Genomic DNA, 16329 nt, shown 5'->3' with positions numbered 1-16329 from the left:
GAATAACCTAGAACATGCCTATTAGTAGCCTCCTTGCTCAAGTGAACCACCATAGGGGTGTCCTTGAAGGTCGCCAAAGTCATTGGGAGGATTCCACTCTTCTTCTAAACTAGTTAGGAATAGAGGGTGATTACCAACCAATTTTGCTTCGCTAGAGCACCCAACTGTTGAAGAATTCCCTGTTGATCATAATCCTTCAGAAACAAAACATGCACTACAATGGTCTTGGTTTGCTAGTACAATTTAGTTATTTAAAAAAAATTGGTATATGTCATGCCACTTGTCGTAAAATTTGGAACTTGTGCGCTTGCAGTCTGATCAACAACTTCATTTTCATTGTAATCCTGCTCAACTTTAACATCATCCGCTCAGCTTTGATATATTCTTGAATTACAATTAGGGTTTTTGTTTTTTAAGCAACAACGACACCCAAACATAATTCTATGCTCCTCTTTGATATATTCTTGAATTACAATTAGGGTTTTTGTTTTTTTAACAACAAGGACACCCAACATAATTCTATGCTCCTCCCCCTTCATAGTAACTGCACGTAAATCCATATCCAAAGTATTAAAACCAACACCCTATTGCCTAGTTTACTAGGACAATCCAACCTTTAGACACATGTCAAGTTGGCATCAAGTTGAACACACGCCAACTTTCTAAATGAAAAGACTTTATTTCCTATGTTGTAGGATAAGACTCTCGAACTCAGAAAGATGAATGGGCCCTCGTAACATCATGATATCTGCCCATACTAGCAACATTATTGAGACACCACTCCGCTTAAAGTAATCCTCCCTCCAAGTCCAAAACCATCCCTTCCATTTATTTCCTCCACCAATTTCGTACATTTAACAATGTGGGTCCAGCACGTGATAGCTTTGCATATCATTGTTGTTGTGTGACTGTGCAACCTGTTCATCATTCCTGGTTAACAACCCATATAAAAACATTTATTTCATTGTATATTAAGTTGTTTTTTAAATGGATATATTTATTGATAATATATTAAATCATGATATTTGCATCATGGTAAATCGTAAGATATCTCTATTTGACTTACCGATACAGAAATTGAAAAAATATATGCTTGTCATGAAACTATAAACGAGAGAAATATAGATAAGTATTGTTATTAAAATTTGTTTAAGAGTTAATTTTAGTATGAAAAAAGGTTTAGTTGTTTATAAAATATTTAATAGAAAAGTTTTGAATTTATGTTATTGGTTTGGTTTTTAAGTGAGAAATGAGTGATTAATACTATTTTGTTATGTATCTTTGTTTAATTTTGAGATAAAAAATTTAAATTTACCAGAATAAAATCTGGAAAAAATCAATTATTAAAATTAAAATTAGAATTTCACATTAATACAATACATCAAATTTAATATATATATATATATATATATATATAATTAAATTTATAATTAAATATATATAAATAAAAATAGTTATATTAATAATTAATTTAGGTTTTAAAAAAAATATTAATCAAATTTTAATGTTATTTGAATCTCAACATGTTTTTTTTGTAAGTTTGGTGTGACTATTTACAAAGCGGGGAATTGAACGGATGACTTGACATCAAAGAGTGCTTTAACAAAACACCAAATCACATGGACAATCTTAACATGTTTTAAAAAAAAATAAAAAAACAATTAAATATTCGACATTTTAATACTAATTCTCTCTTCTACCTCAATATGATGTTTACAATAATTTTAATAAAATCTAATGCAATTTATTTATTTATTTAAAACCTAAAAAAAAAAAAAAAAACTCAAAAAAATAATAAAATATCAAATTTATTTTACATATGTAATTTTTATTATTGTTTATGAATTATCAATGTTTGAAATATGATATTGATATATTTACATTATTATAATAAATACTATATACTTTATAATAATATATTAAATATATATATATATTATATATATATATATATATATATTATTTGAATATGGTTCTTCTTCTTGATGGAGTCTGAGGCCGCGAGCGAACGGCCGCAGGAGCAAAGCCTGCGGCCGATAGGGCCAAGGGCTTAGGAGAAGGGGTCGAGCAGCTCGGAGCGCAGCAGGAGGAGGCGACAGTGTTTTCCTTGGTCAGCGCAATCAACAGGTGATCGCAGCACGGTCTGGGAACGGGGCGGAGGGTAAACCGGAGGAAGAGGAGTTGCCTTCAGCGCAGTGCCGTTTTGACTGAAGGAAATAGTTTGGGTTCACCGCCTAGCCTAAGGAAACTACCCGCAGGAGAAGAGAGTTTAACTGTGCTATAATTAACGAAGGTAATTAAGGAGGGTAATCATGGTGATCTCAGGAGAATATGTCGAGCTAGACCCTGAACCTGAGGACATCTTGACGGTTTGGGGCAAGGATATATCAACCCAGAACCTGGATCTCTTTTTCGGAGGGGATAGCCGGCTCAAGGAGACGAAGGGAAGCGCAGATCTGAAGATTTTGAAGCCAAATGCGACGGAGGGCGTCGATCTGAATCAGGGGTTGGTCGAGCGCAGATGCAAGGAGGTCCTAGCACGCGTGGCGGAGGAGGGCCGGAAGACTGAAGACCTTCTAAAACCCCATGAAAGTACCCATATCGATCCCCCTGGTGCTCAGTTTAGCTATGGAAGTCTTGAAGATGTCGTCTACGGACAACGAGCCAAACCCTGGGCTTGGCAAACTTCAAATTCAGGGTTAAAAGAGGATCTCGGCCAGGTGAAGGGAGGAAGCCCTCAGGCCATTTCACGCACATCCCTAGCAAAGAATGGGGGTACCTTATCAGATCTGCAGGGGATAGAAGGGAGTAAGGAGCATAAGGATGGAAGGAAGGGTATCCTGGGTGAAATTGCAGTATGGCAGCCGGGGAAGGAAGGGACAGAGGAAGGGGCTGGTGAAAGGTCAAGATCACGGGAAGTAGGGGAAGCCAGACTTCACGCAGAAGCCCTAGATCAGGAACCAGATGGGGAAAAGACCCCATTTCGAACCTCAGAAGAAGCAGGGGGGGTGAAGGACGCGATAATCAGAGAAGGGATTCAAGGAGAAAACCCCAGGGTAAAAAGGAAAAAACAGAAAGTGGTAAAACAAGCTCCTGAAGCAAATTTGATACTCGGAGTGGACGTGCAGATCGAGGAGGCAATGGAGGTAGCAGAAAGTACAGTGGTGGGTCGAGCAAGAGGGAAGTTTTTCTCGGTTCAGTTCATTCAGAATTGGGTCAAGCAGCAGTGGCAAAAGAATGTGGGAGATGCGTTCAAAGTGTCGGGTTTAACGAAGGGTTGGTTTATGATCCAGTTCGACAAGAAAGAAATGGTGGACTGGGTCCTGGAACGAAACTGGGCTTTTGGTAAGCGTCCCGTGCTATTCAAACGCTGGACTCCACTGTTCGATGCTCAGAGAGAGAAGGTAGATACCTTTCCAGTCTGGGTGCGGGCGCTGGGGTTGCCGCCCTTCCTCTGGGTAGACTCTGTTTTCAGATCGATTGGTAATACGCTGGGAATTTTCCTGGAGGCAGACATGTCATTCGTGGAAACCAGGAATAAAGCCATGGCAAGAATCCTGGTAATGCTCAATCTGGAGAAGGGTCTCCCGGGGAAGATGAAGATTCATTACAAAGACTTTGTATATGACCAGCTTCTGGACTACGAGCATTTGCCATATAGATGCCATATCTGCCACGAGCATGGCCACCTGGCAAAGGACTGCCCTTCCGGTTATCGCCGCAGGAGGAGACAAAAGAAATCGGATAAAGGAAATTCTTGGAAGCTGATGAGATAGTCACCGGTGAAAAGGGAAATCAAGCAGAAACCGGGAAAGAACAGGAACAGTGTGAGAAGGTTTCAGATCAATCGCAGAGTTCCTGTCAAAAATCAGTGGAAGCCACCAGCGCGGATCCGATAGAAGAGGACCTGGAAGTCCCAGAAGATCTTCAGAAAGGCTCGAAGGGTACGCATTTGGCCTCTAACCTTTCCCTTTCGCTCTCTCAAAACATTGGAATTGAAAAATGCAATGAACAATCTCTGCCATTAAAAGATTTTAAAGTGGTCGATTCCAAAAACGCATTTTGTCCGCAAAATATTCTGAACTGTGATGGGGAAACATACAAAACCAGCAAACCTGAGACAAAAAATGAGACGAGAATCCTGACTAAAATTCCTGAATGCCACTATAACCTCCGCTCCCAAGATAAAAAACCTGAGGCTGTAGATACAATTGGGGGCATAGGAATGGAGATACCCCAGGCTTCGAGAAAAAAGACAAGGGGGCGAAAGTCTTTATTATCAAAAGCTCAGGTTAAGGCAAAATATGATATGGAGGATGGGAAGCAGTTGTCGATTTCTGGGGTGCTTAGAGCGGCGAAACCCTGTGAAAAGGTTTCAAAATGATATGCCTCTCATGGAACTGTAGGGGTTTAGCCAGTAAACCCAAAAAACTGGCTCTAAAGGAGTTGATGCAGCGGTACAATCCAGATTTCATTATGCTGCAGGAAACTCTAGGATCAAGCGCAGAAGTAGAGAAGACTTTAGGTACTATTTTCCCGGGGTGGAGATTCCAAGCTTTGGACTCCCATGGTCATTCGGGAGGAGTGGCAGTCGGGTACAGAGAAGGTAAAATTAAGCAGCTGAACTCGTGGGGTTTTGCCAATGGACTAGGGATGGAGGTCTTAACCCCTGATCTTGAGTGGCCACTGACCATCTTAAACATTTATGGGCCATGTAAAGAGAGGGTTTCGTTCTGGAACAACCTTCTGGAGAAACCCATGTTGAAAATCCAAAATCTGATAATTGGAGGCGACCTGAACTTCTCTATGGGGAGAGCGGAAGCATGGGGTCCCTCAGCCAGGGAAGATCCCCTTTCAGAGTTTTTTCAAAATTCTCTCTCATTGCACAAGCTGGTTGATGCAAACTTGCAAAAGCTTAAGCCTTCCTGGAGGAATCGAAGGACGGGGGAGGGTCGGATTGCAAAGAGGTTGGATAGATTTCTCTTAAGTGAGGACCTTGCTTCCAGGGTCCCGATGTTTAGACAGTGGATTGGAGAAGGAGGGAATTCGGATCACTTCCCTATCTTGTTTGAACTTGCCACTCCCCCAAAAAAGCCAGCAGCCCCTTTTAAGTTCAACGCTGCTTGGATGCAGGAGGAATCTTTCAAGAAGCTCTTCAATGAAACATGGCTTCATCCAAACAGGGAGGCATTGGAAGACAAGGCTTTCCTGTTTATGGAAAATCTGAAAAGACTGAAGAAGGCCACAATAGAATGGGCAAAAAAAAGGAAGAAGGATCAAAATGAAGCTCTAATCAATATTGATAGGGAACTTGGGGGCCTGGAAGACCCTGCCGGTCCCGGATACGAATCACAGGAATCAAAAGATAGGATCATGATTCTAGAAAAGCAGAGAAGCAAAATATTATTGGACAAAGAAGAGGAATGGAGGCAGAAGAGCAGGGCGGTATGGTTGCTGGCTGGGGATGAAAATACAAAATTCTTTCACAACTACGCAAAAGGCAGAAAGACTATGAACACTATATGGAAACTAAAAGATGAAGAAGGAAGAGAGGCAAACACATTTGAATCTCTTTCTTCTTTGGGGAAGAACCACTTTCAGAATCTTTTTTCTGAACAGAGGGGGACTTCGCTAGCGGAAATTATCAGGACAGCGCTAAGCTTTCCCAGATATGTAGAAGAAGAAGAAGCAGAAGGGTTATAGGGGGAGGTTACTCTGGAGGAAGTGGAGAGGGTAGTAAAATCCATGGCAAAGAATAAAAGCCCTGGGCCGGATGGGTGGCCCATAGATTTTTACCAGCAATTTTTTGAGCAGATAGGCCCAGAAATTACGGAAGTTGTGGAAGAATCCAGAAGGAAGGGGCAGATTTATGCTCCTTTCAATGCCACTTTTATTGCCCTCATCCCAAAAAAGGATGAGCCGGTTTCCTTTGAAGATTTCAGACCAATCTCATTATGCAATTGTGTCTACAAGATCATAGCAAAAACCATAGCAGCTCGTTTAAAACCAATTCTGTCCAGATGCATCTCCAATGAACAGTTCGGGTTTCTGGATGGACGACAAATCCATGAAGCTATAGGAGTGGCACAAGAGACAATACACAGCGTTAAGCTGTTGAAAAAGAAAGGAGCTGTGGTAAAAATTGATCTTTCAAAAGCTTATGACAGAATCAGCTGGACCTACATCCGGTTGCTGTTGACACATCTGGGTTTCAAAATAGATTTTATAAACTGGGTAATGGGATGCATCAGTAGTGTCAGTTTCGCAGTGCTTATTAATGGGGCAGCCTCTCCTTTTTTCAAAGGGAAAAGGGGACTAAGGCAAGGATGCCCCTTGTCCCCTTTGTTGTTTCTCCTAGTGGCTGAAGGCTTAAGCCAGCTACTGTTAAAAGAAAAAAGAGAAGGATCAATAAAAGGATTGGAGGCGGCAGGAAATCTTTTCATCACACATCTCCTGTTCGTTGATGATATCCTCCTCTTTTGCAATGGAAGTCGGGATGAATTAAAAAAAATAAAGGAGGCTCTAGAGCTGTTTATGAAGGCTACTGGTATGCTTGTAAACTATAGGAAATCTCAGCTCATAACAGAAGGCCTATCTAGACAGGAGATTAGCCAGCTTGTGGCCATTCTCCCTTTAGAGACCTCTAAAATGAGGGACCCCTTTAAATACTTGGGGTTTTGGCTGAAGCCTGACAATTACAAAAAGCAAGACTGGTCATGGTTAATAGCAAAGATAGAAGCCATAATTACTCACTGGAGCTTCAGATGGCTTTCCAGAGCAGGGAGATTAACTCTGATAAAATCTGTCCTTCTGGCTTCTCCTGTCTTCTGGGCTTCTTTGTCATGGGTTCCCAAGGGGATCCTGGGGAAAATAAGAAGAATTTGCAGTCGATTCCTATGGGCAGGAGCAAAGGAGGAATCTGTTTTACCATGGATCGCCTGGGAAAAAGTGGCAAGACCCAAGGAATGGGGGGATGGGGCATAAAGGATTTGAATGCCTTTACAGCATCCCTGGCAGCAAAATCAGGGTGGAAAATTGTAAAGATTGAAAATCTATGGACAAAAATTGTAAAAAGAAAATACATTGATCCATCCCCTTTGGAAGATTGGATAAGAAACCCGGAGAAAAAGGGCGGAAAGGTGTCCACCATTTGGAAAGCAACGATTGAGGCCTTCAAAGTTATTGAACAAGGTTTGTCATGGAAGGTTGGGAATGGGGAAAATATTCGTATTGGAAGGGACCCATGGGTGGGGTGCAGTGAGAAATTTGCTCTATCCCCTGGCCTGATAAGACACCTTGCTTCAAAAGGCATTGTTTATTTAAAACAGGTGGAAAAGATAGGTGCATCATCTATCTGGGGTCAAGCATGGAAGTCGGGCGAAGAACTGAATATCCACCCTCGCTGGTGGGATGAATGGGAGGCTTTCAAGATAGAACTATCCAGAACAAATGTAAGAATAAAGGATGAACCAGACCAGTTGATTTGGGCACATGCGGACACCGGAAATTATTCTCCAAAATTTGGATACAAATTTCTCATGACCAAAAAAGGATGGGGTGATCCGGAATGGTGGGAAAAATCGCTATGGAAGTTAAAATGCCCAGCAAAGGCAAAAAAAAATTTCTGGTGCATTCTTAAAAAGAAAGCCCCTACCTGGGACATTCTCCAATCCAGATTCAAACAAGGTCCAGGAAGGTGTGCTTTATGCAAAAATGATTTGGAAACCGCGAATCATCTTTTTATGGAATGCCCAACAGCAAAAAAAGTATGGTCTGAGGTTTTAAAGCAGATGAATTTAACTATCAAATGGGAAGGGCAGTCCCTATCAGTAGCATGGCAAAATTGGTGGAACAAAATTTCTGAACAAAAGTTAAGGAATCTGCCCCCCATCATCTGTTGGGGAATTTGGATAGCCAGAAACAGAATTATCTTTCAGGAGAAGGAAACAGAGGCAGTCCAAATAGTGATTCGTTGTTTATCCATATATTCAATTATCCCGGATGCTGAGGATGAGAGGGAACCTCGGAAAGTGGCGGAGGAGCAAATAAAGGAAGGGGTTCCCTGGGCTTATTTTGATGGCGCCTCCCAGGAAAACAAAGCTGGTGCAGGCATTGTTATCCATTTAAACAACACCCATACTCTTAAAGCATCCATTGGACTGGGAAGTGGATCAAATAATTTTGCTGAATTATCTGCTTTAAAATATCTCTTATGCTGGTTGATTCATAAAAACACCCTCACAGTTCAAATATTTGGAGACTCACAAAATGTTATCAATTGGACAAATGGACGTAGAAGATGCCAAAATTATGTCTTACAGCCTTTATTTGAAGAAATTCAGAATCTGAAAATGTCTTTTAATTCTTTGACCATAAATCATATTTACAGGGAACGAAATGAGATGGCAGACAAACTTTCAAAAGACGGTATTGAACAAGCTGTGGGCAGATGGAGGATTAGGGAGGAAGCAAATGGTGAAAGCTTCGCCTCGGACCAGCCTCCATATGCAGAAATTCTTTAATAGAACCAGCGGATCAGCTTACACTTGTTTTTTGTTTTTGGTTACTACAAAATACTGCTGAAACAGTATTTTTTGGCTTTACAGTGGATAATGGAAGCGAGGTATATGCTTTCTTTTTGATGCATTATGATACAGCCAACACCAAATAGGAAACAGTATGGACACATGGAGAAAATCAAAGGACAAGATCGGTGGTGAAATGATCTCTTCGCGGGAAGAGAAGTAACACTCTCTTTTGAGAAATTTTGTAAAAACAAAACTGTTTTAACAGCAATGGAGCTGTGTTATGTATATGCAACTTTTTATAATATAAAAAGTTCGTTTTTTTTCTTTGGAAAAAAAAAATATATATATTATTAAATTTATAATTAAATATATATAAATAAAAATAGTTATATTAATAATTAATTTGGGTTTTAAAAAAAAATATTAATCAAATTTTAATGTTATTTGAATCTTAATGTGTTTTTTTTGTAAGACTGGTGGGACTACTTACAAAGCGGGGAATTGAAGGGATGACTTGACATCAAAGAATGCTTTAACAGAGCACCAAATCACATGGACAATCTTAACATGTTTAAAAAAAAAATTAAAAACAATTAAATATTCGACATTTTAATACTAATTATCTCTTCCACCTCAATATAATGTTTACAATAATTTTAATAAAATCTAATGCAATTTATTTATTGATTTAAAACCTAAATTTAATTAATAAGCAGATAAAAACTTAATATTTACAATATGACAAGATTTTTAATCATGAATATTTACAATGGATATTATTAACTTCTAAGTAGGTTTTTTTACAATACCATCAGCCAATAACCACAAGAGAAAGATAGAGACGGAGACGAGGGAAGAAAAATATAATACCATGGGCTACCACCATGGTTTATCAATACCATGGGCCATCTAGACTTTTGATTATTATGTTATGGATCTAGGCTTTTAATTGTTGCAATACCATGGGTCAATACCATGTCTTATCAATACCACATGCCCAAAAACAATAACTTATTTAAAAATAAAAATATTTTATTTTAATTTAATTTTATAACATTTTTTAATTAAATCTAATAGAAAAAAGGTTATAATTACTTTTGAGGTATATCTAAACCCTCCATAGAGATTCATAGAGATTAAATGGAGGTTTTAATAAATTAAAAAATGAGAATACTTTTATATATACATATGTGAAATTTATATAATATAAATAATATTATAATGAACTAGGATAGATGCATCTTAATCAAGGATCCAAGCAAAGTGAGAAAGCAAAGTGATTAACAATTGATTTGAAATGGGGCACTAAAGGGTTCTTGTCAGCTTACAAGAACCTCTCCCACTCCAAAGCTTATATATTCCCAAGATCTAGGTTTATATTGACAATTTGTGGAATAAATAACTTGAAATAGGTGTATGCTTTTAGTTTGCCTTTGACTGCTTAATTGCCTTAAGTTTATTTGCTTAAACTGATATATAAACACACATAACAGTAAATGCAGCAAATAAACAAACCATAAAGACAACAAGTTTAATTAGGAGTTCACCCTGATATCTTGGGCTACGTCTCCATGAGCTCTAGTCAACTCAACTAGGCTCTTTGGGATTATGGTAAACTTCTTTTACAAGTTCCACACTCAACTCCATTGGTTTACAACTGAACCTATGGGTTTAGAATACCATCTTATCCCGCTAGCTATCCATACTCTGCAGACAGATCTAGGCTTCTCTGGACTAGATTCCTTCAATTAGCGCTTCGGGCTATCTTGAGCTCCTGGCTTGCACCAACTCCCTCATAATTCTTTTAATGTCTTTGGAATTCCTTCTTCTATCTTCAACACACATCAGACATCAGCAACAACTTGATCATTTGATCTCTTTATTGTTCTGCAACTTCATTACAGCTCCATGGCTCTTAGAAGTCTGCTTTGAGCTCTTTGGCTCTGAGGCTCTGCCTCCAACCTCTGGTGACTCTGCCTCTGTTAAGCCTCCAACCTCTGGTGGCTCTTTCGCTATCCTCCCAACCTCTGGTGGCTCTTTGCGAATCCTCGGCTCTACGGCTCTCTGCAGCTATCACTCTCTGGCTCTTTGCAGCTATCGACCCTCTGGTTCTGTGCAACTATCTTGAGCTCTAGCTATCTGGCTCTGCCTCCAACCTCTGGTGGCTCTGCCTCTGCTCGGTCCTCTAGCTCTGAAGCTCTCGGATTTCTGGCTCTCGACTCTCTGGCTCAATTCACGGGCTCTCTGTCCCTTCCTCATCCTAAGGACACATCCTTTGCAATCGCCCCAACCTCTAGTGGCTTCTGCTTCTACTCGACTCTCTGGCTCTGAAGCTCTCAGGCTTTCTAGCTCTCGGTGCTCAAGTTCTCGGGCTCTCTGTCCCTTCCTCATCCCGAGGAATCATCCCTGGGCAATTCGCCCCCAACCTCTGGTGGCTCTATGCCTCTATCAACTTTGCGGCTATGGGATGTTACAGCGTGAGCTCTCGGGCTCCGCTTTCGGTCTAGCACTCCGGCCGCTACATTTTTGTCAGCCTCTTGCTCTCCGCACTGCTGGCTCTCGGCCTTGGAGTTCTCTATTAAACTCTGCAGATTATCAAAAATCCCTCGGCCCTTGCTTTCGCGTGGCTCTCTAGCTTTTGTGAGGCATCCTCCCGGCTCTGCGGCTCCCTGTCCGTTTCTCTGTGTGCAATCATGAGGAATCATTCTTGGCAGCTCTGTGTCTCTTCGACTGGCCCTCTGTCTTCCTCTCTGTGCAATCATCCCTTTGTCTCTGCGTCTGGCCCTCTGGCTTCTGGCTCTGTGGCTCTGCGCATTACATAACACATTCCTATTACAAAACGCTCGCTTACAGCATGGCATAGGTGCGATGGACTATTTCCAATGGAAATGACACAGTCGGTCGTTCTTCTGCCTACATTCCGAAAATAGCAGCATAACGGAAACACACAGGAAAACTCACAAAAAACACATCATGAGCCTTTAGGCAGAACTCAAATAAAGTTCAATCGCCCCTATAATCCTCTCAGGTCCGTCCTCTGATCGCATATCGCAATTGCATTGCGTAAGGCCAAGAAACCCAAATACACAGCAATACACTGAAAATCCGCAAATCCAAATTTCAAATAATATGCAATTGCGTCCATAAAACCTTTCGGGTCCGCGCTCTTTATCGCATATCGCATATCGCGCTGCCCAAGAGTCATGGTCCATCTCCCATGCCTTTTTGCGATGCGATCAACTATTGCTAATCGCTTTATCAACATATCGTAATCACTTTATTGACGCTATCGCAAGTCGCTCTATCGCATATGTGACGGCCCTTGTATCGGGGATTCGCCGATCGCGCTATCGCAATCGCATGTCGACGCTATCGCATATCGGTGTCATTGCATCGGCGTATGCCGCATGTAACGACCCTTTGTATTGGTTGCGATCCCGATCGTCGATCGTCGATCCATCGCAATCGCAAGTTGCTCTGTCCAGGGCTCCGATATCTTGTGAAGGCCTACCTCCGATGCGATATGTTGGAGGTCACAATCGGGGAGTCCTTCCATCTCCGCTTAAGTCCTCCCTTTAACCTCTTCCGATGCAATTTCCCTTATAGATAGATAGATATGGGGGGAGAGAGAGAGTGTGACATATGTTTAGGGGGTTGAGATAGAGAGACAAATAAGGAGAGATGGAGGGAGGTATAAATATAGATGGCAGGGGGAGAGAGGAAAGAAGAGAAAGATAGAGAAAGTTAGGGAGAGGCAGATAGAGTGAGACGGGGGAGAGAGGGAGGGGAAGAGAGAGAAGGAGAGGGGGAGGTAGATAGACACAAAATGGAAGGTAGAGAGAGGGAAGAAGAAAGAATCTCACAGAGACAAATACAAACATATAAGTTAGATCTAGAAAGTCATGAATATTTTAGATTTTCACTAAAATAGATGTATTGATTTCAATGTAGTTGTTGAATTCTAATCCTATTTGATCACATGCACTATATGCATTGATTTAAATGTAGATGTTGATTTAAAATTCTATTTAATACCTTACACTAGATGCATTGATTTCAATGTCAATGTTGATTTCTACTCCTATTTGATTGCTTTCACATGTTGCATTGGTTTCAGTGTAGATATTGATTTCTAATCATATTTGATCGCTTGCACTAGATGCATTGATTTTAGTGTAGATGTCGATTTCTAATCATATTTAATATCTTACACTATATGCATTGATTTTAGCGTAGATGTTGATTTCTACTCATATTTGATTGCTTGCAATAGATGCATTGGTTTCAGTGTAGATATTGATTTCTACTCCTATTTGATTGCTTGCACAGGATGCATTGGTTCCAGTGTAGATATTGATTTCTAATCCTATTAATCTCTTACACTAGATGCATTGATTTCAGTGTAGATGTCGATTTCTAATCATATTTAATACCTTACCCTAGATGCATTGATTTCAACGTACATGTTGATTTCTACTCATAATTGATTGCTTGCATTAGATGCATTGGTTTCAGTGTAGATATTGATTTCTAGTCCTATTTGATTTCTTGCACTAGATGCATTGATTTAGTGTAGATATTGATTTTTGATTTGATGCAACAAGATGTATGATGTACATTAATTTCAGAGTAATTAGATTAATAGTGTGCATTGATTTCAGTGTAAGCACATATCTACCTCCTCCATCTATATCTCTATCTCATCCCCTAAACATACACACTCTCCCTCTCTCTCTATATCTATCTATCTCTCTCTCCCTGCCTCCCTTTCGCCTCCCTCTCTCTCTCTTCCCCTTCTCTCTCTCTCTCTCTAACATTTCTCTGTCCATATATATATCTCTTCCTCCCTCCTTGTCTTTGCCTCTCTCTTCTTCTCTCTCCCCCCCATCTATATCTCTATCTCCCCTTGTCTCTCCTTCTCACCCCCAAAACACACACACTCTCTCAATGTAAGCACATAAAAATTATTCAACCATAAATACAATACTTGAATTTTCATCCTAAATAAAATGTTTGCTTACCCCAAATGTTTGTTTCTTCAAACTATAAATTATTTATAATTGGGTACATTCTTATTATTCCTATTTTTCATCATTCAACATTGTTAATTACTTTGCATTCAAACGCGGTAATAGAAAATAAGTACCATTGAAAATTATTTGGGGTTTCACATTCCATAAGTCACAATGATTGACTTTGGAGAAAACTACTATTAATGTTGGAGAGCAACATACTACTTTTTTCATATGATCGATATGGGAAAATGGAAAAACTAATAGGTGTGACAATATGAACAATAGAAGAAAATAGTTCCAGATTGATTGTAATGAAGATTGTTTGTAATTGACTATATTCTTAGTATTCACATTTTCTATCTATCAAAATTGTTACATTGACACTTTGCACTCAAAATTTGTATTTCATCATTTTTCATCATTCAAGTTACTAACAGTGTCTCTCATCTCAACAAACTGAGGTAACTAAGCAAATTTTAAATTAAATTGACCAAATTAATTTTAGACATATTTAGCATATTTAAAATGATCAAAATAATTAGATGTTCAACAAATTTTGTATGACCCCACACGACTGAAACCAACCTAGATCCGTCTTAACACCTGATCTACCAAGCACCGAGAGAGATCAAATCTCTTGAGGTGCGAACCTTTCCTCAAGTTTTGCACTCAAAACATAGGTTTGCACCCCGAGAGATTTGATCCCTCTCGGCACAAATAGGTTTGCACCTCGAGAGATTTGATCCCTTTCGACACAAATAGGTTTGCACCTCGAGAGATTTGATCCCTTTCGGCACAAATAGGTTTGCACCTCGAGAGATTTGATCCCTCTTGGCACTTGATAGATCCAGTGTTAAGATGGATCTAAGCTAGTATATATATATATATATATTAAAAAATATACATTCCTAATTATATTATTTTATATATGCATATTTCTATGCAACAATAGATATAGCCATTTAAAAAAAGAGTAGTTTTTAAGTATTATTTTTTTGGAAAATTTTCAAGTTTATTTTCTGAACTAATTTGTTTAAAATTTAATATGAATTTATTGAAATCACAAGTTTAACAAAAAAATTCTTCATAATCAAAATTCCTTAATTTAAAAAAAATATTAAATTTATATATAATAAAAAACAAATTTAAATAATACAAATCAAAATTCAATCACAAATATTTTCACAACCCAAAAAAAAAAATATTACACTTAGAAACTAGAAGAGAAAAGAAAAAGAAGCTCACTTCATTCGAAATAAAAAAAACCTACCGACGAAAAAGCCGCCTTGAGGACAAGTCGACATCATCATTCCAGTTTTTCCGGCTTGAGGACAAGTCGACATCATCATTCCGTTTTGCAGTTCCCTTAGGTGCTACTTTAATAAGAATGGTTATGCACGTAAATCACGCTCTTTAATTACGCCACGGCACCTATCATTTCAACGCGCACCTTCGAGGTTTTCATTTTTCGACGCATCGAATATTCTTGGATATTCTGGTATGTAGGCCCATCAATATAAACGAATGAAAATGCAGATGATCATTTTTTCTATAAAGTTATAATTTAATTTATTGACGAAATGACTAAAATAGATAAAAAAATATTAATTAAAATTAAAAAAATTTATTGTTTAAAATATATTTTTAAATATATAAATAAATTTGTTTGATGCGATACCGTTGTAGGCTGTGGGCTCCGAGGTTTTCTTCCATACTGAGTTGGTCAAAGGCAGCCCTTCGGTTCACTGAATATGGACAGCTATGCTTGCCTTCAACGCATAACCCTCTCTTTCTTTTCCACCCTACTTGGCCCCTTATATGTGCGGATACATATGCATTGAACCCAGACCGTCAAGCGAAATCCACTTTGGATTTTTGAATCAGACAGAGAGATTGCTTTAAATGGCTGCTACCCTCCTGGGTTTCTCCTTCGCCTCTCCTTTCGACAAGTCGAAGGCGAAGGCCAAGATTGGCAGTGAAGGGGTGGAGGATAAGAAAGAAGAGGAGATGAGGGATTTGAGATTGATAAACCAGCGCCTCCTGCAGCAGTTGGAGGAGAGCCGAAGGCAGCAGGCGGAGCTGGGGGCGGAGCTGGAGGAAACCAGGATACGCCTTGTCACTCTTCGAGAAGCGGAGGAGCGTCTGTGCAGTCAGCTTGGTGAGTTCGAGGCGGAATCTGTGGAACAAGCGCGGGCTTACAATCAAGAGATCCTTTCTCTCACGCAGCGCCTCAAACACGCGGAACACCTCATTTCTGCTGCCAATAATGACACCCAACGCCGTCGCTGAACGTGTGTATGTGCGATAGTGTGCCATATTTCCTTCAAAACATGTATGCGGCCACAGTCGGTGCCCATTACAAATTCGGAATATATGTATATATATGAACGATCAGTGAGCTGCATATGTATAGGTTTAAGAATTGATAGGCATTAATGGTTTGAATTGAATATTAGTGAGGGGTTGTATATGTTTATTGCTACGTTATGTATTTGTTTAAATTTAAGGGTTGTTTATGGGTAGATTATGTATTTGTTTAAATATAATAGTATATATAGTTTGGTCATATTAGTGAGCTTATAGCTGGTTAAATATTGGTTTTTTAAGTTTGAATTTCAATATATTTACTGAATTCGCAGAATGAGGTTGTTTGTAATTGGTAGAGAATTAGTTTGTAGTCACTCCTAAAAGTGGGTGTTTAATTGCTGATAATAAATAATCTGTCACTGAGCATTAAATGAAATAGGTTGTATATGACTGTTATATTTTGGCAAAGTCAATTATGT

The 16329-nt window shown here is 39.3% G+C and overlaps 2 protein-coding genes across 2 annotated transcripts; both read left to right on the top strand.

Moving 5' to 3' along the window:
- The first annotated feature begins 4225 nt into the window (after positions 1-4225).
- Positions 4226-5703, top strand: LOC149205995 (uncharacterized). The gene is made up of 2 exons (XM_089397561.1): positions 4226-4372; positions 4486-5703. The coding sequence occupies exons 1-2, from the start codon at positions 4226-4228 to the stop codon at positions 5701-5703; spliced, it is 1365 nt and encodes a 454-aa protein (XP_089253687.1).
- Positions 5704-15334: 9631 nt separating this feature from the next.
- LOC149205994 (uncharacterized) lies at positions 15335-15998 on the top strand. Its single transcript, XM_089393610.1, has one exon. The coding sequence runs from the start codon at positions 15446-15448 to the stop codon at positions 15830-15832; it is 387 nt and encodes a 128-aa protein (XP_089249736.1). The 5' UTR covers positions 15335-15445; the 3' UTR covers positions 15833-15998.
- The last annotated feature ends 331 nt before the right edge of the window (positions 15999-16329 follow it).

This window comes from Pinus tabuliformis, chromosome 1_2 (genome assembly GCF_031772625.1).
Source record: "Pinus tabuliformis cultivar Carrire ecotype Pingquan chromosome 1_2, CPIR1, whole genome shotgun sequence".
NCBI classification, from domain to species: domain Eukaryota; kingdom Viridiplantae; phylum Streptophyta; class Pinopsida; order Pinales; family Pinaceae; genus Pinus; species Pinus tabuliformis.
The sequence above is the reverse complement of the archived record's forward strand: the minus strand, read 5'-3'. Positions and strand labels throughout refer to the sequence as shown.

What these genes read in the sequence shown, in the direction of transcription:
- LOC149205995 (XM_089397561.1), top strand. Translation starts at nt 4,226, where the DNA reads ATGGAGATACCCCAGGCTTCGAGAAAAAAGACAAGGGGGCGAAAGTCT. An exon ending in CGGCGAAACCCTGTGAAAAG is followed by an intron (nt 4,373 to 4,485) that starts GTTTCAAAATGA and finishes ATTATGCTGCAG; the next exon opens with GAAACTCTAGGATCAAGCGC.
- LOC149205994 (XM_089393610.1), top strand. Translation starts at nt 15,446, where the DNA reads ATGGCTGCTACCCTCCTGGGTTTCTCCTTCGCCTCTCCTTTCGACAAG.